The 27,754-nt window shown below is 41.4% G+C and overlaps 1 protein-coding gene across 6 annotated transcripts in view; it reads right to left on the bottom strand.

Annotated features, from left to right (window-relative positions):
• The window catches only part of fmnl2a (formin-like 2a), a 56,621-nt gene that overhangs the window by 15,437 nt on the left and 13,430 nt on the right, over positions 1-27,754 (bottom strand). For all 6 annotated transcript variants that reach the window (XM_042426163.1, XM_042426162.1, XM_042426160.1 and 3 more), the window contains exons 2-10: positions 20,278-20,361; positions 16,212-16,292; positions 11,119-11,195; positions 7,290-7,373; positions 6,136-6,291; positions 2,569-2,677; positions 2,272-2,348; positions 1,513-1,606; positions 69-143 (exon numbers count right to left, since the gene is read on the bottom strand). In XM_042426163.1, the coding sequence (XP_042282097.1) occupies positions 69-143; positions 1,513-1,606; positions 2,272-2,348; positions 2,569-2,677; positions 6,136-6,291; positions 7,290-7,373; positions 11,119-11,195; positions 16,212-16,292; positions 20,278-20,361 (837 nt within the window). The remainder of the gene's footprint in view (positions 1-68; positions 144-1,512; positions 1,607-2,271; positions 2,349-2,568; positions 2,678-6,135; positions 6,292-7,289; positions 7,374-11,118; positions 11,196-16,211; positions 16,293-20,277; positions 20,362-27,754) is intronic.

Genomic DNA, 27,754 nt, shown 5'->3' with positions numbered 1-27,754 from the left:
GGATCGCAGTGCGATCAATAGTTATTAAGAAAGTGTGTGTGTGTTTGTGTGTGTGTGTGTGAACGTACCATGAAGTCAATGTTGTTGTCCTCGTTCTTGAAATACTCCATTAGCCTCTCGAACCGCTGTTCCTCCACACATACCTGCGAAACAAAACACATCTCACTTTACTGAAGTCATTCGAGTCAAGGTGTGTGGAAGAACACACATCACTGATCAATGCAATCAATCAGTGATTTGCAAAAATGACACCACCGACTCCTCATAATTTACACGAGTTTAAAAAAAAAAAGGAAAAAAAAAAAGAATCAGGCAAAATACAGCTTGCGATTTTGTCAGGACCATTATCTAATATCCCCCATTAACCATTCCTGCTAAAGATGAAAAGTCAGCAGCTAAAAACATCATCACCACTTGCCATCAGAGAAAAAGAGCAGTAGTTTTTAAGAGTGATAATTATGGTGATCAGTTATTCATGAACTGCTGCTGAATGATTTCTTTGAGTATCTGCTCAGTGCATCTGTGTTCAATATTGCTTGTGGTACAACTTTCACCACATACACTGAAGTTTCTTGACCTGCCAGTGGAGCTTGACTACAATTTGGGCTGGTAGAAAAGATAAAAAGAAAGAAGCAGTTGCTCTGTAGTTCAGACAGTTCATCTGAGGGGCAATGAGGGAGATGGAGCATGATGAAGAACTGAGGAGGAGGGGAAGAATAAACAGGAGCGGCGTGTATCCAAAAACCTCTGTGCGATGCCTTGATTCTCAGCCCGCAGCCCGCTTCTGAGACAGGATATCAAAGACACTTAGCGAACTGGATCAAATGACACTACACTTGAAAGTGTCATGTTTAAATCAAAGGAAAAAAAAACAACAAAAGTCTGCCTCTACCACAAAAGAAATGTGAGCCTCGCTCCTCACGGGCTTCCAGCAGCCGAAATGATCGTGACCATTTCTCAACCTTCATCTCATTAGATGAGTTACGTTCTCCCTAAGCCTTATCCTACCACTAATGCCAATGCCTCTGAGAGCAACACTCAATATTTCATTCAGGGGTGTAAATATTGCATTAACTGCAGTCGGCCCATGTTTGTGGGTCGTATGCTACAAAATGGGGCTGCTGTTAGCGCCCACTCCATCACAAACCCTCCTCTCCTTTTAACCGGCAGCCTGAATACCTCATCCAGACAGGCAAGGTCAGGCGAGACCGTCTGTTATATCAGTCTCTCTGCTATTCTGAGTTTTAATGTGTCTGCCAAATCCAGTTAACGCACAAGTAACTGTTATATCTGGAGGTCAAGTGCGTCTTCCTGTGTTATGCGGCTAAACCGGTTTCTGTAATCTGTTGACGACGAGCTCATTCCGAGATGCTATCCCCGACAGCAATCTGCTGGTCTCACGTCTATAGAGTAGGCATTCCCACAGACTGAGTCACTGTTTGTAAGTGCATAGTTGAAATGTAATGACATATTTGTCAGACCCGACGTCCCTTCTCTCCGTGCTGCTCGTACCTCTTTAAAGTTGTCGAACGCGGAGAGAATAATTTCATGGCCTCCTCTCACGAGACAAACCGCCGCCAGGAGCTCCAAGACCAGAGCTTTAGTTCTATAAAACAGGGAGAAAATAAAGGCAAGAACAGTTCGTAAATGACAAGTGCAGCAAACCTGTACTTAAAACACGCAGCAAACAAAGTGGAAAACTGTCATTTAAGATCCTGCCACTGCTGAAACATCTGTGCAAAGTGGATCTGCATGTATCTAATCTGTGTGTGTGTGTGTGTGTGTGTGTATGTGTGTGAGACAGGTGCATCATATGCGTCAAGTATCCAGTTTATTCATGCAGGATTTCTCTGTCTGGATGGGACAATATGTGACTGGTGATGCAAAGTGGTTTCACATCCACTTTTGAGGAAATCCTTAAGCCCCGGGCCATGAAGTGAATACACGACACACACACACACACACACACACACACACTCACTCACTCAGACAGTCACACAGAAGTGAGTCCTTCTGGTTGCTGTCTCAGTGAGCAGCTGCCAGTGTAGTGGAGTGTGTGTGCCAGCGGTGCCCTGACCCGTCTGTCGAGATGAATGTGCCCCTGAGCAACAAAGACACTCGCTCTGCATCAGACTGTGCAGGTGCACTGAGGAGGATAATGTTTGGTTCTGGATGTTCCATTATGAATTTTGGGTATAAGTCTGTAAAATATCAGAGTTTATTTCCTATAATTTAAGGTTGTTTTTTTTTTAACTGCTGGTTTTAACTTACCTTGCGTTTTTATTGTTGAGACTTAGTGCAATTTCATTCACAGCATGCGGATGTGACATGACCATGTTGAAGCCATACTGGAATATAAAAAAAAAAAAATAAAGAGAGGGAGAAAGACAGAGACAAATAAGCTAATTAACCACTGAATAAGCAAGATGTGCATTCCTCTACATAATAAATGAATCATGGAGAACTAGCAGAGGAACAAATTGAATTTAGCTTCAGTTAAGAGTGCGCTTCAGTCCGGAGGGACACGCAGTCTGTGTGGACGCTCTGTGAAGAGTGCAGAGGGCTGACCTGGTAGTTCATGATAGCGCGTAGGCACATGATGCAGACGTGGACATCATCTTTCTTACAGACCAGTCTGGAGTTTTTCAGTGTTCTCCGGCTGGGCAGTGTGTTACAACTGAAGAAAAAAACAAAACAAACAGAAAAGACAAAAAACAATTCAGTGAAAAAGAGAAAAGAAGTGCACAAGGCCTGGATGAAGAAGAGAAACAGATGCCTTTTGTAAAGAGCCTCCATCACACAGCACCTCCTTCACATAGGGAGGCTATTAAACTGACACGCCACCTTACATTAACAAACACAAAGGCCATGTAATCTACAGCTTCTCCAGGGGGCCGCATGATGCCCTCTTTTAATTGTTTTAATTTAACGTCCTTCTCAAAGATATCGGTTACAGCTAGCACAATAGCAGCAAGTCATTTGCATGCAGTGCAGTGATTGGGGACAAACCGGGCCCTTTTTACTCCTGGTGCAGCTCCCACAATAAAAAACAAAATGCTGGAGCTGCAGTATTACCAGTAATATGTAGAGCCAGTCAGAGCCAAACGATTTATTTTCAGACTTTTGTCACGAGGTTCAATTACCAGCCTGAGTTCTGGGGAAAAATGTGTCTTCAGGCTACTGATAGACACGCCGATTCATGTCAGCTTCCATGCCTGAAGGCGTGACTCTTATGTGAGTCACAACATGGTGTGTGTGTGTGTGTGTGTTTGTGGGTGTGTGTCTGAAAACAAGAGGCAGCAATTTTGAGAAAAAATGGTCGAGAATGTTTCTTTTATTAGGTAATGTCATTAAAAAAAGCTAAAAAAAAAAACAAAACATTGCTGTAGTCACAAAGGTCTGACATTCACCATGTGAGTTTTTGTGCGTCTTTGTATTTGTGAATATCCTACATGTTTTGTTTAGCAGGATGTGGTGCCGACCGGGTGCAAAACAAGCTCCCTGACATAAATGCAGTGGATTCATGAGACACTCGCTGACAGAACTGGAGCAGAAAAATCTGTCCCGGGCTTTTCCTCTCCTTGTTAATCAACATCCAAACTGAGGCGTGGCGCAATCTGGCGGAAATGAGTCAACAATATTTCTTAATCTCAAACCAAACTAATGAAAATGATTATGTAACGCCCAACAAAATTCAATACCTTGACCTGCTTTGACTTGTCTGAAATGACTTGAGTAAACTTTATATGACACGTTAAACATAGTTGATCTAAAGTAGCGGAGAGAAAAGATTGATAAGGTAAACGGATATGAAGGAGTGGATGATTTTCTCCAGGTCAGATACACACAGAAATGTTTGGATATAATTAAAGCTGATAATTAAAGCTTCAATCAAACAGGAATCCCAAAATTTGGAGTAAAAAGAGAGATTAGTGCTGCAAAACTGTAAAACGACTTCTGATCTATTCTCACTAAGCAAGATAAAAGGTCAGAGCTGTCCAGGATTTGATGTCCTGGTTTCAAAGTTTCCTGCCCAGCAGGACGACAGACACCACAGAGCAACATCAAAACACTACAACTAGAACTACAGACTATAAAATACAGGCTAACACAGCTACTGTATGTACTGTATCTAACTCCATGGAGCTCTTCAGACATACCGTCTCATTTGAGAACACTTTGGACAGCTGACCGGCACACTTCAGGGTGGCAGTTTGAAGAAGACACACACAAGTCTTTATTTGACACCCAGTTACTGGCAGTTACAGAGTTAATCTGAACTAATATAATCTAATGAGAGATTAACACAATAAAGGAACAAATATTCTGTATAATGGACATTTAAGGATTACAAAACCACTGACAATTAGAGTTTCCCAATTAGTGCAACATCTCTATTAACCAGTAAAAGCAGAAATATTGCAGACTTGATGCTTCCAAAACACAGAAGATTTAAGAGGCTACCTAATCTACCGTTGCTGTTTGTAGCCTAGAGTTAAGCTTTTACAGGGCCTTTGTAGAAACTAGGCTAGCTTCTGCACAGAATGGCGTTTAGGGAGCCACACAAGCAGCACACAGGCACAGAGGCGAGAACAATGGGTGCAGAAAAACCCATTTGCTCCAAGGAAAGGAGAATTCAGTCTCAAGCGCAGGAGGGGAGGCTGGCAGTACAAATAATTCACATCCCCAACACAGACAGCGGGACAAATAAACTCGGCAGCGCTAGCAGGGAGGCATAAAGTACAACGAGGCAGAGGGGATTGTGTATATTTGTGTATGTGTGTGTGTGTGTGTGTCTTGGGAGGGAGTAGGGATGCGGGGTTAACTCTGCAGAAAGCTTGCTGTGAGCCGGCAGAGCGGAGCTTAGACCTGCCTGCTGTCGAAGAGTGGCAGACAGAAGAGCAGATGACTATGAGGGAGCACCAGGAAAGAACAGAAGACACAGTCAGCCTCAATGAAGACACTCTGACTCGTTACACATACTGTACACGCTCCAGAGTGACGACACAAGGGGTCACATCTGGAGGCAGTGGATGCTTTTAGATGCCAGTTTACAGATTAACACGGGCCAGTATTAATGTTTTACAGGGGTACCAATATCAGTGAAATCTCTGCCAATTAGGCACAGATAAAAATATGCATAAATCATAATGAAAAAAGCACTTCCCACAACAGATTTTCAATTACATTTTTCATTGGTTTTCTGATGAACTGCACCTTGTAGGGGTAGCTTCATAAACAAGACACACCATTCTTATCTGATCTTATGACCAATGTCAAAGGCTTAACGTCTAAGTTACTATAATGCAGTTTTTCTATGCTACAGTTACTCACAACTTTCTTTCTACTTAAAAACGTCTGTTAAAATGTCTTTATTGTCAGACAACAGGCAATATTAGAAAAAAAATAATGAATAACATTGATTATCGTGCAAGGATCTCATGTTAAGACGACATGTGCTTCATCGCTTCAATAGTGCTCTTTGTGTACAATGTGTTCAAGTTAACCTCTTCAAACCAAAGGATTAGAGGTCACAGAAGTCCGCGCGAGTGCCGTACTGAAACATCAATGGAATGACAGGGAGGATTAGAGAAATAATGCACAAGTGAATGGGATTTGTGCTTCGGAGCATATATTAGCATGGGCTCATGAATTAACTGCTGGGAAATCCTCTGCGTACAGGATTTGGAGTTACTGTTTGGTGTAAAAGCAAAACAGGAAAAAAAAAAAAAACAGATGTGTTCCATAAAAAGATTTTTTTTTTTCCTTCTGCTGCATCATCTGTCACAGGGGGGAAATCTCTGTCACTTATGTGTCAGCATCATGTGCACAAATCATGACTTTTTGACAATCCAAAAAATACAGACAAATGGTGTTTGTCTCTTGCTGCAGAAATGTGTCTTAAGCCATTTAAAGTCTTAAAAGGCCCCGTGACTACACAAAGGGGCTGCTGAGGCATCATATGAAATGTGTGACTTCTCAAAATAATCACAATGTAAATCACATTACTCCTGTCAAACAAACAGAAAAAAGAAGCCTGAAAAGCAAAGTTACCTGTGAAAAGTCAAACAAACGCACGTGGTTAGTGGGGAATCTTTTTTTAAACCATCGGTGAGTTTGTGTGCAGATTTTTACCGTAACGTGGAGTGTCGCCCGGCTCGCGTGATGCCGTTCCCGGTGATGGGAGACGGCAGGGTGCTCCCTCCATGTAGATCTTCTATAGAGCGGCTCCAGGGCTTCGACTTATCCATCGCAGCCTCTGGGTTGTTCTCCACACTGTCTCCATCAAACCTGTCGCACCATGGAAACCAAAGATAAAATAAAAAACTATCACAGTGCTCATCAACTTTTATTCTGATCTACAAATGTTTTCTTACTGGATTTTTGAGGCCGATATCTAAATAAATCTGATAATGATATAACTGTTTTGTACATTAACACATAGACATATTCTGCAAGGATCCCTAAAATTTGGTTACTAGAGATATGTCGGAGGCAAAACATTTTGCAGTTGAAAAAAAGCTTTATTTGAAACGTGAAAGTAAATAGCATGCTAACACTGTTTGGCTAACATCAGTCTCTGAGATACATGTTCTGTGTGCTAGAAAAATGTCAAGCATTAAATATTAAACACACTCTACATAAAAAATACAGATATACAAAGAGGTACTTGTGTACTACTTCTACTGTATCTCCTATATTGGTCAGGCACCAGTATTGATGTGTGGTGGAAGAGGTGAAAAAGTGCTCAATTCCACAGCGCTGACGATAAAATTTCAGATTTTTGGTTTAGACATGATTGGTAAGAAACAAAGTTCATGTTTTGTTGTACTTGGCAGAAACCTTGGAAAAAGCTGCTAGTTACAGTATACCTGTTATGATCTATTTCAGTTCTCAGACTGGTTGTTTCCATGACTTTCATTACGCGGCTGCAGTGGTAAACACACTTTTATGGCTAACCATTCATAATGTGGACAGACCATAATAACATATGGTGAAGTTGGGGGGGTGAATTAAAAATTTTACTGCGTAGCTCCAGCCTTGAACGGGGACCTTGTGACTGACTAATAATCACGCCGTCAATCTATGAATAGAAGCCTATGGTTGGTATAATACACAATGTGTCAGCAATGGGCCCGAGTGACTCAGTGTTTCTGACAACCAGGCAGTAGCGGTGGTGCTGTGTGGAGACGCATCAGCGACTGTGCAGAATAGCAGCATTGTGTTTGGTTGTCACTTCTGCATATAGACTATGGTGGCGTAGAGTGAAAGGGCTGGTAGTGACTTACGTGACGGCATACTGTGCAAAAGAAAGATACTCCACCAGCACGTCCAGGCCTTTGTTCTCTTCATTTAAGAATTCTCTCACCCACCTGAGGAAAGAAGGAAAACAAGTTGAACTCAACAAAACATGTCTACGGTTTATCAGCAGACAAATCGGTTGTAAGTGTAACCACTTGCTGTTACGATAAAAATCAAAGTCCCGCTCCACTCAATTTCTTCTTGTACTTTCAGTTGGATGTTTGAGCTTCACTGTGCAGAATGATCTATGTGCAAAGTTTGACACTTAAAGTCTGTTTTCACATTCATGCACTGAAAGAGGAAAGTTTCTCTGTGCTCACAATTAATCTGAGTTTAAAGCTTGACCAACAAGCATGATTTGTGACATCACAACTAGTTTGGAGCCAATCGTGGTCCAGTATGCAACTTACACAAGTGTGATTTGTAAACCTGCAAACCTTCAGTGCACAAACACTGAAAATGTACTTTTTAATGAAGTAGGACACATCTTGTGTCCAACAGTAAAACTTTTGAAATGAGCAATACATGTATAACCATAGATTCTAGATTTGTTTTAATGAGGGAGAAGGAGTAGATGTCATTGTAAGAATATTTAAAAACATATTAGATACAAATTATTATTCATAGCAAGCTATTTGTTATGTCTTAAAACATGTCTGAAGGGGATCTTTAAGGTATTTTTTAGTTTATTTGTGTAGTATGTATATAATGTGGCACTATATGGTATGTAAGCAACCACACACACATAAACAGAATCTCATTATTGAATCCGCCTCTCTTTTCTATCCCTCCACACACACACACACACACACACACACACACACACACTTTCTAACTCTAGATAAAGACAAGCCCACTGAATTGAATGATCAAAAGCCCATTCTCACCTTCCTTACAGGCACTGAAGTGGGCCACCCATTCAGCACTCCGCATGCTTTCATTTTTTATTCTGCACAGAAAAGCCGAGCTTTTTCACACGAAAGTTCCCACTACCTTCGGCATGTGCTGTTCCCCCTCCATATTTATAAGCACTGTGAGCCGAATCACAGAGCATCTTTATTTAATCGCACCCCTATAAAAGGTGCTTTGCCTTTGAGGTCCGACTGCTTCGACGGGCCTGATTGCTTAGTGATTTAGACAAATTTGCAGGGCATAAACATAATGACACACAGGCAGGCTTTTGCATGGTACTGCGCTGATGAAGATGTAAGGCTAAACCCCCCCACCCCCGCAGTGCAACTACACGGAAGCGAGTAAGACTAACAAGAGCGTCCAGTAAAGCGGTGCCTGGTGGGGCCCCGTCGTCTTTAAAAGGGCTTGGAGGTGTGGTCTTGTCAGGCCACATGGTAATCATTACCACAAGACAATAACTAACAATCCTCCCATTCACCACATGTTGTTGACCACTGAGCAACATGTCAGGAGCAGGGAGCCGGGGTTAGCATCAGCGCTGCTCATAAAGGGACAATCTGCCTATTATACGCAGCCTCCACGTTAGATAAATTTCTCTGTTTCACCTCTGAAAAGAAGCAGTAATGATTCACTGTCTGAGTGGGTGACATCTTGCTCCCTCTCCATCCCCCCAGCCCCCCACCCGCTCCTTCCGCTACTATCTCAATCTCTGCCCCCCTGCCATTATGGTAATGCTTCATTGTCTAATCTAGATTAAGTAGATTATATATGTAATCTAGTTTACCAACATAAGGTCAATGCACAATGCCTCAATTGCTCTGCCAGACGGACGTCGGCTCTGGCTGTGGTTGTAGTATGTTTTGGTTTAAAGAGCAGAATTTGATCAGTGTGTAAACAGTGCGTAGGAGTGTGAGAGACGATGTCAGAAACACGTGATGATTGGAGAATTTGTGTGAGAGTGAAACAGACGAATTGAAGTAAAGTTATATGTGTGTGGGAGGAAGGAAAAGAGAAAAACAGAAGGATTAAGAGATGTAGTTAAGATAGTGTGTGTGTGTGTGTGTGTGTGTGTGTGTGTGTGTGTGTGTGTCTGAGATCTTGTGATGGTTATGTAACTCGTGTACCTCCGCATCACTACTGCTGTCACAACAGTCTGTGAGCTGCGGACGCTCTCATGGCTGCTTCTTCCTGTCCTTCACAGGGTCTCTATGTCCCCTGTGACCGCCCACCTCCAACATCCCTCCCCAGCTGCTAGCCCTCATCCTCATTCCTACCAATAACTCCTGGGGCTTCATTTATGATTATCATCTGTATGCAGTTTTCTGCTTAAACCATCCACACACACATACTCATTTATATGCATAGATGCCAATTTATCAATTTCTTTGTGGGCTTGAGAATGTAAGTACATTTCAAACTACTCCTGATCATGTTTGACTCCCAGTAATTGTTGGTAAACCAATTCTTAGCTTACAGACACACAAACCAACTCTGCTGTCAACCATGTAAGCATAAATAATAGATTGTCAATATGGCTGCGACTAACGATTATTTTCATTAGCAATTAATCTGTTGATTATTTTCTTGATCAATTGATTGGTCATGTGGTCTATGAAATGTTGATTACTGATCCCTAAAGCCCAAGGGGATGTCCTCAAATGTCTTGCCTTGTCCCTACCAACGGTCCACAACCCAAAGATGTTCAGTTTACTGTCATAAAGGACTAAAGCAACTAGAATATACTTTATATATAATATATATTAACATTTGAGAAGCTGGATTCAGGGAATTTGGACATTTTTCTTAACAAATGTCTCAAAACGATTAATCAATTATCAAAAGTGTTGATGATTCATTTTCTATCGATTGACTAATCGTTGCAGTTCTAATTGTCAACTATCATTCCTGAAGATGTGCAGGAATGTTTTTATATTTTTAATCATGCCATTAATGCCGCTGTTTCATCCGGATTCTTCAGTACTGCATTAATAAAAAACTGTACAGTTTCTGTTCACGTACTTTTAATTGATCTAATTAAGATCTATTTTCTGGTTTGCTAAAGTACAATTAAAAAGCAAAGTGGTAATCAATCAATTACACTGAAGTATTGTGCCCAATGTTTTGCGTACTGTACTTCTTTACTTGACCATTACATAAAATTAAATCTTTTTTTTTTTTCATTTTTCGGTCCTCGTGCTGTATCTTTATTCATTAACTTGACTACAATCCACTTGTGTGTTAAGATGAAACTTTCCTTCATGCAGGCAGCTCTAACACACACATTCAGAAGTGCCTTGATAAATGAGGTCCCTGGATCCTACAGATCCCAGAATGCATTAGGCCTCATTAATGATGCTGAGCTATCCATCAAAGTCTTCAACTATCAGGGCCTCTAATCACGGAGACAAGCTCTGCGATCCAGAGCGAGACAAAGCATGGAGACGTTGTGTGACGCTCATTGAGATATTGATCTTTCCTCGAGGCTGACTGTACAACGCTGAATTAATATCAGCTCCGGCAGGTTAGGGCTCGTCATCCTGGAATACCTGGAATTACCCCAGGGTTTTATCCGCTGTGAAATCATGATGCCACTAGTAACATCTAAACACTGAAACACTGATGCAAGTAGGTTATGCAGCTCAACTACCACAAGAAAAATGTGTTTTCGTTCCAGAGGCTGTTAATATGTCAGTCGCCCCGCACAATCAATCGATTCATCTTTTCTCCATTGCCACATGGCTTTCTGTGTAATATTATGCCTGAGCACCTGAGATGAATGGGGGATGGTGGTGGTGTCAGCGTCTGTGCCTCCGGGTGTCTGGAACACCAGACTATCTTCCTGAATCTTGATATAACCAGCCCTGGGACATTCAACACTGAAACAAGCTTCACACAGTGACTCACCCTATATGATTGGTCCGTAACGAAATTTCCAGTTCTCTCAGGACTTGGGTGGACTCCTGAACTCTCCGTCTGAATTTCTGAGGAAAGAAGGGAGGGATTTAATAGATCTGTATATCATCATGTGGTAGCACAGGGATGTTGTGGCTGGCTCAATTATGCTGAAGAAAGACAAGTTTTTCTGACTGAAAGGTCAGACAAACAGACATAGACGTACAACCACAGTGATGTTTAATGTGAAAGCAGGCAGGCTGTGCACTGATTAACCTCCACCCAAAAAAAAAAAAAAAAAAAAAAAAAATCAAAGCTGGGATCGGGTTGTTCTCATGTCAGATTTTTTGTGGGCCTTTTACTTGCCAGTAAGTGTTCAACAGACTAAAAGAGACGGCGAGCTGACTCACTGGAAACTGAATGTGGAATAGTCCCTGTTATCTTGTTTGCTAATGTTGGTTCTTTATATAGCAGTAATCCCTCCCGGTAACAGCTAGATAAAATCAAGTAACCTAATTGGTTACCTCTCAGGCCCTACCAGGACACCCAGCAGTCAGACACACACACACACACACACACACACACACACATTCTTGGCCCTGTCACTGGGACTACAGCTATAAGAGCGACGTGAATGAAGGTATGAGCTGCCAGTGAATGAAACAGAGAACAACAGAACGGGCTCCTCTTTGCTTTCATCATCTGACAGGAGGTGATGTGAAATAGCAAAAAACTAAAAAAAAAAAAAAGAAAGGCCCTTCAAGCTGTTACACAACTGCAGGAACAAAACAAGCAAAGCAAAGGTTCAGTAGTGATCAAACAGCCTCAGTGTGACAAGAAGAGAAAATCCCTGATGAGAGAGAGAGGAGGAGAAATTGAAAAGAGATGTAAAAATACAAATATCTTTGTACAGTTAAAATATCACTGAATGTCAAAAGGAAGAAAACACCATCTCACGTTTATCCTTTGCTAAAATCATCTCCTTAATAATTGTAACTTCAAGGATATAAAGTTATTTTTACATTTAAAAATGTTTTCCTTTCTTCATATAAAACAGTCCCAGGCCAGTTAAATAAATTCAGACATAATCATGTATACAGCTGAAACAATTAGTCAATTAATTGATTAGTTTGAGAAAAAAAATGAATCGTCATTTTTTCCAAGCAGAAATGCCAAAAACTCTTTCTTCTTCTAGCTTCTCTAATGTGAGGATTTGCTTCTCGTTTTATATAATTGTGAATTAAATATCTCTTGGTTTTAGACTGTTGGACGGATAAAACAAAAACAACACATCTGAATATTATTTTGGACTCTGGGACCCTGGGAGGAACATTTTTCTGACATTTTAGTAGACCCAAGAAATTCATCTATGAGTCAGAAAAATAATTATCAGATTAATCTACATTAAAAGATATTCGTTTGTCACAGCCCTTATCATGAACTCCCAACCTTTCTACAATAACCAACTTTCGGTAGGGTGTTTTTTCTGTACTTTTTTTTTGAGAAGAGAAGAAAAAAGAAGAGAAGAGAAGAAGAGGAGAGAAGAAGAAGAGGAGAGAAGATCCACCCAGGGTTGGAGGGCCTGGTCACTTTCCATGATGTGTTTGTATCGGGGAGGAAACAGAGCTCAGCCCTGTGTTAACCTATTATTAACATCCACAGAGAAGAAAGCTGTTCCCATAGCTCGGGTCTCTCTCTCTCTCTCTCTTTCTCTCTCTCTCTCTACAGTCTGTGTCTTTGGGCTTGGGCGGTGTGTGTTTGGCACATGAGAAGATGAGAAACAGAGTGTTTTTATTAGGGAGGAGCCCTTTGTGTGTTTGTGTGGAAAGCAGAGCATTTTTAGGGGTACTGCGCAGGCTCCCAGAGGCACCCCCACCCCCTCCTCCTCCCTCTGCTTCTCCCACCAAACGCCCTACACTCCACACTAAGTACTACCAGCTGCAACACAGAGAGAGAGAGAGACAGAGAGACAGAGAGACAGAGAGAGAGAGAGAGAGAGGAACAGACAGCAGGGAGAGAGGGTGAAGATGGTGTGAGGGAAAAGGAGTAAAAGAGGAGGAGACATTGAGGGAGCAGTGAAAGAGGAATAAAAGTAAAGAGCAGAGAGAGAGACAGGACTAAAGAGTGTGCAGAGGGGGGTGGTGGGGGGGTGGGGGGAGAGATTTTGGGGAGTGTGAGCTCAGGAGGGGTCATCCTGGAAACAAATCAATGGCTGATACATTCTTGGGGACTTGCTGGATTGGAGCTCTTCCTCCTTGGCTGCCTATTGGCTGGGAGCTGCCCAGAGGAATGCACCGGAGCCTGCCTATGGAAAGCCGAGGCAATGACCTCCAGTTCTCTCACAGCGGCACAAAGTGGCAATTGTTTGAGTTTGAAGAAAAGGGGGATGGAGCAGGAATGTAGAAAGAAGCCCATAACTCTTTCTTTTCCTCTATGTTTCTCTTGTGCTTCTTTTTTTGTCTGTTTCTCTCCTTCAACCTTTCGCTCATCTACCTCTCTCTAATCATTCAGTCTTTCCCCTTCCTTCTCCTCTCACTTTGTTCCCTCATTCAGCTGCTGTGTCCCTGTCTGCGTCCAGCTTTTGATCAAGGCAAGGAGTACGCAGAGGCGGCGACTCAATGAGGGCTGATTTTCCAAAATCCCACATGTTTCAGCCCATGAGACTAAACATTAAAAACAAGATGATAAATAAACAATGGGAGGCTTGGCTGAGTCTCACAAAGGTTGCTTTGTCTAGAATGGTTTAATATAGATCCAACAACCAATTAGTGATGTAGCCACAGATGAGTTTAATCTAAAAAGGAGAGATTTGTCTTATATCAGGTCTGGCAGAAGAGCGAACTAACAAAGTGACGTCTGGTTAAAGTCCGTCAGCCAGGAGCGTGTTGAGTGTTTACACCCAAGCTTTAAACTTCGTCAACATCTTCTAAAAGGAACACTCCCACATATGCTTTATTGCGAGAGTTAGATGAGAAGATTGACACCACTCTCATGTCTGTCTGTTAAATATGAAGCTACAGCCAGGAGACATTAGCTTAGCATAGCATAAAGACTGGAAACAGTAGGAAACAGCTAGCCTAGCTCTCAAAATCCACCTACAAGCGCCTTTAAAGTGCCCACAACTTGTTGTTTTTACACTCCAGCTTTTGTGCTGATGTAATGTTTTACTTAATGAGCTTTAGAGGTGCTGGTAGTCCGATTTTGTTACCTTTGAACACACCAGACTAGCTGTTTTCTTTTCCGTTTCCAGTCTTTATGCTAAGCTAACAGGCTTCTGACTTTAGCTTCATATTTGACAGAAGGACATGAGAGTGGTATCAATCTTCTCAGCTTATTCTCTGCAAAAAAGCAAATAAGCATAATTTACAAAATGTCGAGCTGAAACAAAAGTTTATTTATATAGCACGTATCAAAACCAGCAATAACAAAGTGGTTTATGGGGTAGGCATAAAAGAAACAAAGGACAGAATAAATGCAAATAAAATGCCAAATATAGACACATTCCTGCCTATATATATCATTAAAAACAAACATAAATAAATCAATAAATAACAATCATTAGAAAGCCTTACTATAATATATATATATATATATATACTATATAATAGTATTGGTCTGACAGAAAAAGCTTTGTCTGCTTCAGTCCTCAGCATCGCATTAGGCACAGCCAGGAGGTTGATAAGGGGAGAGTAAGTCAGAGATGTAATCTGGGGCCCTAAAGTGATTTAAAACATAATGAGTAGATCTTAAAATCAATTCTAAAACTAAATGGCAGCCAGCTACCTCATATCTATAATATGGGGTGGTTGGGTGTTAAGTGCCCTGCTCAGAGGCACTTAAGCAGTAAGTGTGGATCGAGGGAGGAGGAACAATTCATCCTTCAGCCAGTCTAGAGATTCAAACCAGCTGTCAACAAGCCTGCATTTCTAACCTTGGGACAATCTCTGCTGTGACATAAACTGAAACCTTTATGTTGTTATGTCTGCTTTCACTCTGACACGTCACTCTCTTCTCGCTTCCTGTTTTTATCAGATCTCCTGCATGTGTGTAATGTATGAGGCATTACATTAGGGATCACAAGGCAGTGTCCTAGACATCAATAATGCAGGTTTGAATCATATCACACACAAGACTAAACACTTTTTTTTCACATTTTATTAAATCAAGCAAGAAGAGAAATGTAATTCAGCAACTTGTATGTGTGTGTGTGTGTGGTGACTTGTAGCAGTTTGTGTGTCTATATGTAACTCCAAGTGTGCCCATGTTGTACTCTCTGCTACAGTCATCTATCCCTGCTGTGCTCTAGCTGGCTTATTGTGATGTAAAATTTTAACTCCCGTCAGTGCAAATTGAATTATTCAAGGATTTGTTGTTATTCTGGCAGAGTCTATTGGTTAATTTGTTTATCACAGAGCCCGGTCCCCCTGCACTCCCCTCTCCTGCTCTCTCACCAGAGCAAAAAGAAAAAAAAAAAAAGACTTAATTTTGGGCAAAGCCTAGAGAGCTGGCTGATACTTTACTTGGATCTCCTTTTCTTACTCCCCTCTGCTCTCTTCCAAGCAGCCAGGGACACAGCCAGAATTGGCTGCTTAGATGACATAAGATAATTTTTATCGTGTAGCTAAGAAAGCTCTGATATCTTCTATATGCTCTTGCCATGCTGCAAGGCAATGTCACTGCAGCAATTAGTGAACTGGATCTCTGTCTCTCTCTCTAACTGTCTGCAGTGCTCTCTCCTCTGCCTTCAACTGACTCTATTTATGCTTTTTTTTTTGTGACAGAGACATCAGAGCCGCAGAACAACACCACTATTAAGAGTTGGTAAGAATTCAGTGTCTTGCCTAATGATACAGCTGGGCAGAGGTTTCTCAAACCTGGGCGTTTCAGATAAACAACTGTCTCTTTTCTCAGTAAGCTCCACTGTTCCCCTGTTTTGTAACTAAAGTTCCCAAGCTGTCTCCTCCAGAAGCCCTGTATGCAATCTTTCTTCAGCTGTAGGGATATCCTGGACAAGAGATAGAAGGTCAGAGGGGAAGGGAAAAACTGCAGCAGTGGAACAGCCCGGCCAGAGGAACAGGATAGCAAATGTTAGCGAGGGCTCTCACCTTTCTTGTGACTGCAGGATCTAGATAACTCCTCAGCTTTTGGAGGTACGTGTGAGGGGGGTTTTTCACTTGGAATCGCTCCTGTCAAAAAAAAAAAAAGCAAAAACGGTGAGGCAAGATTGAGATGAAAGAAGGAGGAGGAGAATGAGAATACAGAGCAGAGAACAGGTTGTTAAACATTTGAAACTTTTACAGTAACAAAGACAGCAGTTATGGGTAACAGTAAAAGGTTAAACAGGAGTATTATGGATTTAGCTTTAATTTTAGGCAGTTCTGAGATTTTATTATGATTTTGTTCATTCAATAACATAAAAAGAAGAATCACACCCCTACAAGTCCACAAGCACATTTCCAGCCTGCTTTAGTGGACACAACAAGCCTTTGTATGAGGTCACATGTGCTTTGTATGAATGTACGGACATTGGGTGTAATGAACCAGTCCGCTGCACACACACGGAAAATTAAATTATACTGCCGTTGAAATTATGAGTTGAACCAGTTTTTCTTGGATATCTTCCTGGAGATGTGGAGATGGGCATAACTCTGCTTCTCAGCCTGAGATTTACTTCTCGGTCCATGCCAGGATAAATTACAGTTTTGCTCTTCAAATGGCTTTTGTGTGGACAACTGTACTGTAACTGCAAATCTGTTAGTGGATACGTAAATGATCTCGCTGGTGGTAGTGATCGTCATTCATTTTAATATCGTATAAAGCATAAACTGCCTCGGGGATTGTGCCCAAATGTGTGTGGCTGTATGTGTAGTACATGTCCTGAGTTCAACCAGGAAGCAACTGGCTGCCCTGAGCTAACATCTCAACAGTCAAATAGACTGCATTTTTATAGCGCTTTTTATCCAAAGCGCTTTACAATCTGCCTCTCATCCACATATTCTCACGCACCGACAGCACTCATCACCGTCTTGCTAAAAGGACACTTCGACAGGTGGACAGGATGAGCCGGAGATAAAATGCAATAAAATGGACAACCTGACGGACAACCTGACCTGAGCCCCAGCAATCCCTCACCATTGTGCTGTAAATATAAATACAGGAGATCAGTGCTGGATTTGGATCAGTGTGTAGAGTGGGAAAACGGTATTTCGGATCAGGCCGAGCGCCACACCACAGCAGCATGAATGTTCTGTTCTGTTTAGCGATGTACCACACTGCAGAGAATGACACAGAAGAGCGTGCCATTGAGGAAATGTACTCTTCACACAATGTGGGCAAAGACAGTCAATAAATATTCTTACTTAGGGAATTAGCTTGGATGACTGACTGGCCTTCAAGAGAGTCCAACTTTGGCGCTTTGTTTTATATAGTCCATCTATGATTTTCAGTGCAAATCAGACTATGAAAGAACCTCAAGTGCACATCTTTAAGAATCTGTCTCTCTGTGTTATTTGATTTTTTTCCCTCATGGGAAATATGTGCTCTTAAAGCTGGTAAGTGTTGTGGGAAAGTCACACATGCATGAATCAGCTCAATGAGAACTGTGAATCCTGGAAGTAACTCCATGGTTTTCTGAGTGGCGCCGAAGTCAACACATACTGACGGCTTCACCAAAAAGAGGTTCACTAATCTGCCCAGATCCAATCTCCCTATGTGCAGTAGGAGTTGATAGCGCAGTGACAAGGACAAGATCCCTCACCTGCCTCCCACTTACAGTATGAATACAAACAGGATCACACAAATTGGAAGTTTCATTAGTGGGAACTGAGCTCTGGATCTCTGTAGCACCTGTGCACCATTCGCTTGAGTACTTTCATTACTTCAACCCTAGTGAAGGGGCCGGTATATATACAGTATATGCTTATCGGATGGTCGAATAGCTTCAGAAACCCCCTCCCCAACACCTTTCCCACATCAGATTAGGACTTTTTCTTTAAATTTCGGAACCAGACGATCCATCAACATCCCACAGCGATTGGCGAGCTGTGCAGAGGTGAGAAAGTTGTCTTTTTAGCTCTCTTTTTACATTCCTGACATGAACATTTCAGTCACTTTTATTCCCACATTTAAACAATATAACCCCCCCCCTCCCTCTCTATGATTCACTCCGCCTTTGAGTATAGCTGTTCAGAACAACTGCAAACACTTTTGATTTCCGCCGGGTTCGGTCAGGACATCCTACGAACCAGTTCAGATCAAATGTTCTGGGCTGCGCTGTGTTATCAACAGCATCATATTTATCACTGCCAGAGAGTGACTGCCTCGCAAAAACAGGAAAGACGACAGTAGTGTCAGGAAACAGAGCTGACTCTCATGGACACAGCTGACAGCGACAGGCAGACAGGCAGCTTGACCCCGTTGGAGTGAGTCGATGCTAAACAATTAAGATAAAAAATCAAAATAATAAATGAGTTGACAAGGGCTGTATATATCCTGTTGCATGTAAACAAATGGGAGTGATGCATGTCAATACATGAAGCAAGAGACTATATTATACAGAAGACACATCTGTTGTTAGGAGCACATAAAAAACATGTCCCAACATGCTCTGTGGCAGTTACAAAGTTTGTCTGGGGGAGGTGGTTTGGATTAAATTTGAGAGATAAGGTGCACGTTGCCCTCTGCATCTGAGGAGTCAAGCACAGACTCAAGAGAGGAGGAGGCAAACAGTCCCAGTTGGGGACGGCAGCTGACAACAGACATTTGGATGCTTTTGACAACCTGATTCATCTGTGTAAGAACAATATTTGTATGAAATGTAATATTTGTGTATGTATATGTAATACTTTTTTCTAACCAAGAAAACTTTCTTGGTTAGAAAAAAGTTAGGACAGGAAAGAACCCTGAGAAGTCTTAATTTTTCCTTTCTCTATATGTGGACGTTTTAACCCTGCGCTCACATCATAAGCATCGTCCATATTTCATAAATCCTCATAATTGCTTTAAAACCTTTAATATTTCAGCCTCTGGCTGCGTTTGCACGGCCTGTTTTTCAAAGCGATGTACCTGTCATCTCCATTTCTCTGCCTCTCTCCATCACTGTTGCCATGGTTACGTTAAGCGATTCACTGTAGCTATGACACAGAAAATACTTAACTCTCAGAGCCGCCTGTGCTGTCATGGGTATAAGCGTGTTGGGAAAACAAGACAGGAATGAAGACATCAAGGGGCTGGGGCTAATTTAGCGATGTTCTTTGAAAAATGGATAGTCTTCCATCTTAAACATGAACTTTTTGGCACATTATCAACCATCAGAAGTTATGATGCTGTATAGTTACGCAATTCCACACCCACAGTGGATACCAGACACTTTAGAGGTGAATAACACAGATTTATGTGAGTATACTTAAGATATTCAGTTCAAATGTCAAGAAGCCAAGATGTTTGTCATCCATATCATGGGGCAATGTTTCTGGAAACTGCTTCACCGACATTGAAAAGGGAAACCAACTATTTTCACTTCACGTCTGACAGAGGAACATGGAGTCCACTCCAGACTGAAAGAGGATCTCTGACTGCTGGTCAGCAGCCCCGTGGGCTCTCTCTGGCACTGTTCCCTTCAGGGTCAGTGGCTATCAATACCGTTTGAGTGGGTGGTGGTCTTGATCTCTTCTCCGTTTTCTTCTCTGCTCAAGGATGCAGAAAACTCTCTGGCACGGAGGTTGCGGGCTGAGTGGAGCACTCAGACCACAGCTCACTGCACAACGTGCACCCTCTGTTATTTCCTACATGCAGTGCTGACGCCAATAACAGGCTGAGTCTTTAACTGGCTAACTGACGTGCTCCCTGCTGCACTACTTAACCCACTTGACCAAGAAAGTCAGGGCAGTGTGTAAAAACAGAGAAAGGCTTACAGGATAAAGGCAGGGCAACAGAGCAATGGTGCTGTGGTCATGACACGCAGTAAGACAGACCTTCTCTAGGTTAGAAAAAGCATATATTATGTCACTTTTGTTGACTTTATTAAATTGTATGAGAGGCTGATTGATAACTATGCTTCTAAGCTTAATTTATTTTTTTGGAGGGGTCAGTCTGGTAATTATGCAGTGACTTGTGTGACTTGTACAGCAGCTACGGCAGATCACGTCCCACAGATGAGTGACTGATGCCCACCTGATCGCAGATGAGCTCCCACTTCTTCTCGTTGTCGTACTGCCGTAACAGTCGAGCTTTGTCTGGAGGAAGATTCATCGAGTTCTGAAAGAGAGAAAAAAGGTCAGAGTTAATTGGATGTGGGTAATGAAATATCATCAGTCACGAGTTGTTTTTTTGTCAGTAAAAACTGACAACCCAGATAACAACAACAACAACAAAGCTCATACACAGGAGGAAAGGGAATTTAAGGGAATTGTCCATCATCGGAAAGATGCATGTTTCTTCATCTTTTTCATTAACATCCTGCTTTGGCAGAATTTAAAAAGCTATAGTTAAATTTTTTAAATACCTTTGTAATACCACTTGGAGCTAAACATAAGACCCAAAGAAAAAGATAGCAGACCTGCACTCAGGCTTAATAATCTCTCCACTTGGACGTTACCTTCACATTCAACATTGCACTTAGAAGATGACTAATACTAGCCAAAGTGTGGTGCTTTGGCTAATATATCAGCTAACGTAATTGGATCCTGATGTGTTTCTTCCTCTTGGGAGCACTTAGGAGTGTACAAATATCATTTCTTTCCTAAATGCCCATAGGTTTTCAAGTTATGTTGTTAACCAATAAACAGACAAACATAAACGTTCACATATAGTGATAAAGAACCAAGAGTGACCACTGTTTTTATTTCTCATTTTTTTGACAGTTGAAAGTTGAGACGGGGAGGAAGCAAAGGCAAAGACATTTGTTGCAACTGGTCCCCAGATGAAACTGAAAAGGTGACATTATGTGTTGTACAGTAATGTATGTAAGAGATGTCCCAAACCAGCTGATTGAAAACTGTGAAACTACCAATGAGCAGTGAGCAGAGGACATATGCAATGTGTTATTAAATGATAAAGGAAATTAGACTGTCAATCATTCATTTTCAGACTACTCAGCGCTAACAGACACTGACTGCAAGCTGCCAAGTGTAGTGCCTATTAAGTGCCTTGCTCAGAGGCACCTTTTCAAAAGTTGCTGTGGGAGTTGATAAAAAATGGGTTGCAATATATTGTTGGAGAAAGGAGAAACATCTAAGCTCTGTCGTTGGAGTCAATGCTTTGAATTTGAGAATCTGACGACCCAGCGTGACCCTGTAATACTGAGAACAAGAGGATGTTATGAAAATTTGTCAGCATTATACCTTCAAACACGGGCATTTTTCTTCCTTTCATTATTGTCCAGATTGCAGAGTAAATAAGATATTCCTCTTTTATGATGTTCTCAATGATTTCCTGAGTGTGTATGGTTCTGGATTAATTTAATCTGACCCATGTGCTGGTTATCCACTCTATGTCTGAAAATAAGCCCCAATCGTCCAAAAACTGTTACACAACTCTCTTTATCCTGCTTTAACCACTTCCCTCCATCAACATCTGCTTCATGTACCAACACCTCTGCAGTCATCTAAAGTTTGGCAATTTCTAACACGAGCGTGACTCACCCCGCCCTCGTGTAAATGAGACAAGCTTGAAACAATTAACCAGCACTTAATCGTACCACCTACAGTATGTGGAGTGCATAACATGCAAATATGTCAGCATAACAAATTAAATAAAATTTTTCGCCCAGCTGGAGATGTCAGCCAGTCAGGGCAAACTCAAAAAAATTCCAGAGACAGAAAACATTGTGTTAAAAAAATAGGAAAACAATGCAGGCGTGTGCTGCTGTAACATCAGCCTTTGTGAAATCAATGCTACAAACATCAAAACCTTCATCTTGGCAGTTTTTCTATGCTTGTTGGCACAATCCTTTAGCAGTGGCTCTCCTGACTGTAGACATCTTTCGCTTATAAAAAGACATTACAATTGGCTTTGTGAGAATGTTTTCCACTGCTAAAAAGGAAAAATGTGTCCATTGTGCTGCTACTGCTCAGCTAGGGGTTCTTTTTCCCCTCCCTGATTTGATGAGCAAGATCATCTATCAGTGTGTGCTCAGCACTCTGCCTCCACTTTTCCTCTGCTGGATTTTCCAGCAGCGCTCACAGGGGGAGCGAGGGAAAGATGGATGAGGAATATTTGGGATCAGGCCCATTTCCATGACAGATTAATACCAGGATAGAGTCAGACACTGACCGAGTAGTCCGATCCCCAACTTGCTTTTAAAAATACTTTATTTTTCAATATTGTACAATCAGGCTCAGCTATTGATCTACACAATCATCCATTTTAATTTTGAAAGAGCACATTTGTTAAAGAAAAGAGAGCTGCTGTGAAGGCGCAGGGAAGGAGCTGGTACAAATGTTACTAACAGCTACCGAGAGGAAGACTAATGTAAAGGTAAATAACAGCAGATTTGTACAAATGAGGTTAATCCTGATAACAACAGATCTAACAAAGACTGAGGATAGAAGATTTACTAGTTTGTAGACTTTTGTGCTCGGTGATTATTCCATTAAGTGGTCAAGTAAAAAACTTCTCTGCCTTGGTTCTGTCTATTTGCTTTGCTAAACACAATTACCCCAAAATCAAATGATTTCCTGCACAGGAGTACCAATGTATCATACCTGCAAAATATATAAGACAACAGTTTACTCTCAATGATGTCTTTAGATGCATCTAAATCAATTTAAAGCACAACTGTTTTATTTGGTACAAACACAGGTTGTGGCCTGCCATGCACTCTCAGTCGCCCCTACAAAAGCGGCCAGGAAATTGCATTAGTATTCAGCAGATGCTGCCAGTCGGCTGACTGCAGAGAACTGGGAGTCAGAAGGGGTAACCAGACAACTAGTGCCAGTTTTCCTTCCCTAAACACATTAAAACACAATTTGACACCTGAGTAGACGGTCACATTAAATGACAGAAAACCACTAACAGTCTCTGTATTATATACAGAAGTGCAAACAGGCAAAGCCTTCTACATTTTGTGGATTGCGAGCTCGAATTAAAGGTAAATCATTAAGTTGTTATGTTTAGATATTGGAGAAGTATTGGCCTGGAAACAAATGGGTTTGTGGTGATGATGTCGGAGCTCGATGTAGGTGTTGTGCTCCTGCGCGCTGTCTGGATGTGCTTGCTGAGTTGCTGTGGGTGCACTGAGCTGTGGGCTTCCTGTCTGGTCAAGCTCCAACTAAAGCAAAGAACCACTTCTACCAGCCTTCATTTCACCCCAATGCTAATGAGCTGTGACAGGCACTCAGCTCACCGAGGTCAGGTTACCCTACGTCTACGGCTGCACTGTTTGTGCATGTGTGTGTATGTGTGCATTTGTGTTATTAATGGGGTGCTGTTGACGAGGGTGGGGCAGCTTTCCACGGTCACCTGATGCCAGACCACCCTGACAAATACACATTCACCTAGTAGTAAATCCTACAGTAATTAAAGTGCTACTGCAATTCGACAGGCACAAGCAAAAATATCACATCTCTACAAAAATAAATGTATTGATACATTTCTCAGTAATGGCATTGGTCCAGAGCCAAAAATACCATATAATATATACACTCACATATTTATATATATATATATATATGTTACAGGAAAACATAAGTTACAGCCTGAAATGATCTAGTGACAGATGTAATTACATACAGCCCAATTTTGTACAACCTACTATAAAGAGAAGCTACACATCACATGATAACTACACCACCCACAGCAGCTGCTTTCCATCTTCACGTCAGCTGTGTGGAGGTGTTATACCCTTAATAGCAAAAGTGACTTCAGTGTTTCGAGGGGAAGAATATACGTTAGGAAGCTTCGATAATACAGGGCAGAAGTATCATGCAAAGGGATATAATTAAGTTGTACAAGCAGCAAACACCAAGAACATAACTGTCTCAGGGTGCAAACATTGCAAGAAACAATGAACAAGCAAGAGGAAACTCCCTCCATGTAGCTACAAAATGAAGATAACAGGGGGGGGAAATCGTGGAATTTTTTTTGCCCTGGATGACCGACTCCTTTCTGTGAAAATGTGGGGTTTCAACGCCTCGACGTCTCTCGCCAACTTCACACTGCCAAACTGACATTTCATCTGCACAGCAGCTGTCACACATCTGTACTGCAAGTCAGTGAATTCCTTTCAAAGCATTTTGAAAAAGCTAAAGCTGTGAGTTTTAGCCCAAACATGATTCCTACAGTATGTCATTAATAAGTGACAGCACACTGGACAACACTTTATGACAGAACTTAAAATCTGTTTCACGATAACATGTCACACATTAACCTTGTTTAAGAATTTAACATCAACTGTCTGTTTAAACATTAACATATTATATTTCCTTTCCTGTATTGGCTCAATACTGATATGTTTATCCTGATTATTTACAGTAAGGTCCATTAAAGAATGTGTACTGCTAGTCTTGACTTTGGGTTGATTGTTAGAACTTCTGATTTAGACAACTTATTAACTGTGGAATGAACAAAAAAGATTTTTGTATTATATTATTATATTCTAAAATATGTAATTCACTAGATTTAGTTTATTATCCAGCTCTATCACTGGCTAGACTCTAACTTTTCATTACAAAACCCACTCTGGGCTACACTTTTTGGCTTTGCTGAGTGAAGGTTACCTTGCGAGGCAGCTGGATTCGTGAGATCACGCAAGAATCTATCTTGTCAGGCTTCAAGTTATGTGCTTGTGGCCGAACCAACAGTGGCGAAAAGTTAGCCGTGATAGACAGATGGTTCATCCAAAAACCTGCCAAGTATTTTTTTTGAAGGTGCCTGCCTTTTTCCAAACTGTTTCCATGGACGACTTCTCAGATGGTTCTGTGTAACAAACCATGTGGTGCCTCAGGTGCACAAAGGAGCACAACATGAATTAATTACAAAGACCTAGCTAAAACACATGGATAATAAACCTTAACCTTTTTGGATTAAAAAAGCCATATTAGTTATTGCTGCATATTTCCCAGCAAGTGTGTGTCTGTGTGCGTGAGTGTGTGAGTAAGAGAAAAGAAAAAGAAAAAAAAAAAAGGAATTCTTTACTCAGCATTTCATGAACTATGCTACAACTGGCGTGTTGTAAAGTCAGACAAAAAGCACCACTCTGGGGCGACATGAAATATTTGTTTGTATAGTGGGTTACAGACCACTTAAAGGCTGTCAACCTTAAAACCTCAATAGCAGTAAATCTTTAAACACAAACTGCCACTCAGCCCTGTGTCTTCTCTTTGGGTTCATGTGTAGCAACAATGAACTGGAGATCACTAACAAGACATGAGACTTAATTCATGTTCAGAGACCAGTTCTGAATGAGCGAGCCGACACATTAATACAACACAGGATCCCAAAAACCACCTCTATGCAAACTCTGCAACGTTTTTCCATATAGTCAGGATTGCGATGCCCAGCAACGCAGTGAGTACCCATGATCACAACCAGCACAAATGGTTGCATATGTGTTTCCATGACAGGAAAGCTAATTAAAAGACGTGGCAAACCTTGATGACATGTTGAAAGTTTGGCAGCGAGCACCTGTCTCTTGCATGTCTTCATCTAATCGGTTTACTGTGGCTGCTTCTACTTTGACGTCTCTGTTCTTGCAATATTTAAAAGCAATAGTCTGCCCCAAAAAGTGCTAAAAAAATATGGGCAGCTGTTGCTCAGGTTTGCTCCCTAATCACAGGGTTGGCGGTTCATTCACTGACACCTCCTGTCCATCAGAGCAGGGTATCATTACTGTTGATGTTGAGGAAAGTGGTTTATTGAAATGACACAGCTGGCTTGAGGGCTAAGCAGATCAGAGTAGTTATAACGCCTGTGACCTCGGCTAAAGTATGCCATACTCGACCGGTGAAAAAGGGTTTTATATACAGTTATGTAACAGTTGCTACCAATATCACTTTATGTTAATGTCTAACTCACATCAGGCCTCAAGGATAACAGATACAGACAGAACTTATTAGTGTCCATGTATCCTTTCATTAAGCAGCTTGAGTCATAAAAAAAGGAGTAAAAATAGACAGCTGGCTCAAAGCCCACCAACCACCCGCTACCTTCCAGGAGGTCTGCGGAGGCACGGCCCTCACAGCACAGCTGGCTAGAAAAGCAAACACAGCCCACATGACAGGCCTGCAGCCTGCTTCACTTCAGTATCGCTGTGAAAAGATGTAGACTATGTTGACAAAACTGAGAAGATATGGGGTAGAAAATGGATTCTACATGAGTGTGCAAACTGTCCATTGGCCATTGACAAAAAAAAAAAAGACTTCAAACCAATCCACACAGAAAAACTGAAATCACAACACTTTTGCTGTCCATCCTGTTCAGTCTGTACTTTTCTGGATGATCAGGTAGGTTATTTCTCCTATCTTATCTTGCAGATTGAATATTTTTTTATAATGTCAGCCCTCTCTGGAGTTTACTGTGATTGAAACACAATTACATTTAATGTGTTCATTGCTTCATTGCCTTTGTGCAGTGTTGTTTCTGTTCTTATACATGATTAAAAAACTATATTGCACATGCTCAGTATATAGTGTTTACCAAGCACCGCATCAGGAGATTTGCAGTGTGGAAACCGGAGTGTGCTGGAAAAAAATTACAATACAGTAGTTAGACATCACTTAACTTCCACATCCTGAGTTTCACATTATCACTTGACTCTTTACAGTAAGTGCTTTGGCAATTTTAACTTGAGTGCACTCAACAAAGGGCTGAATAGAAAATACAGCGGTTTTTAGGGGGAATAGAGTTGCAGATGTGTGATTTATGGTCAAAAACATATAAATCAAAGTCAAAACTTGGAGATGAAAGTGAATTCGCTCACCATTGCAGCCTAACTGTTCCAACAAGAAACTCAAAACTATGCTACCACGCTAAGAAAAACAAACTTTCTTGAATGCAATTTAGTGATTTAAAAATCAACCCTTATTGCCTCAAGTTCACTGTGTTAACCTCGTCTGATGTACTCGTTATACACAACAAGATACAGAAACTGACGAAAGTCAGCGGCATCGCCTCTCAGCCTCCTCTCAGATATATTTCAGAGCAGGGATTGATTTGTCCTCAGAGACTTGAGTTGAAATTAGTTCGAGACACACCCACGCTCTCCTCTTTCTTCCATCTCTACCTTGTTCCCTGCTAATGCACCACGACCCTAAAGAAGTCCAATCTGTCTGACTGAGCCAGCAGATCCAGCATTACATGATCCAAATCATCAAGACTGTTACATCATATCGTTAAATCAAACTAATGGCCTTAACAGATCACATAACGTCCTGTTGTGAATACCCAGTTTGCATCATTCAAAGCAATGTTCCAACCTCTAACTCATGCTACATGCCACAACAAGAAAACCTCTGGCTACATCATGTATTGACAACTAGTCATAACAGATATTTGAAAAATTGCTCAATACTTTGGAAATGAGTGGATGCTGTGCTGTTCCCCCACAATTCTTGCTTCATCAGTCACAGGGGTGTTAAATGTTTTTAAGGCATTTACAGTTATAATGAGGTCAGCGCTGCAGGCTAGTCTCAGAGGTGTAAAACACCTCTCC

Source organism: Thunnus maccoyii, chromosome 11, assembly GCF_910596095.1.
Source record: "Thunnus maccoyii chromosome 11, fThuMac1.1, whole genome shotgun sequence".
Taxonomy (NCBI): domain Eukaryota; kingdom Metazoa; phylum Chordata; class Actinopteri; order Scombriformes; family Scombridae; genus Thunnus; species Thunnus maccoyii.
Note: the sequence above shows the minus strand (reverse complement) of the source record. Positions and strands in the feature narration are given on the sequence as shown.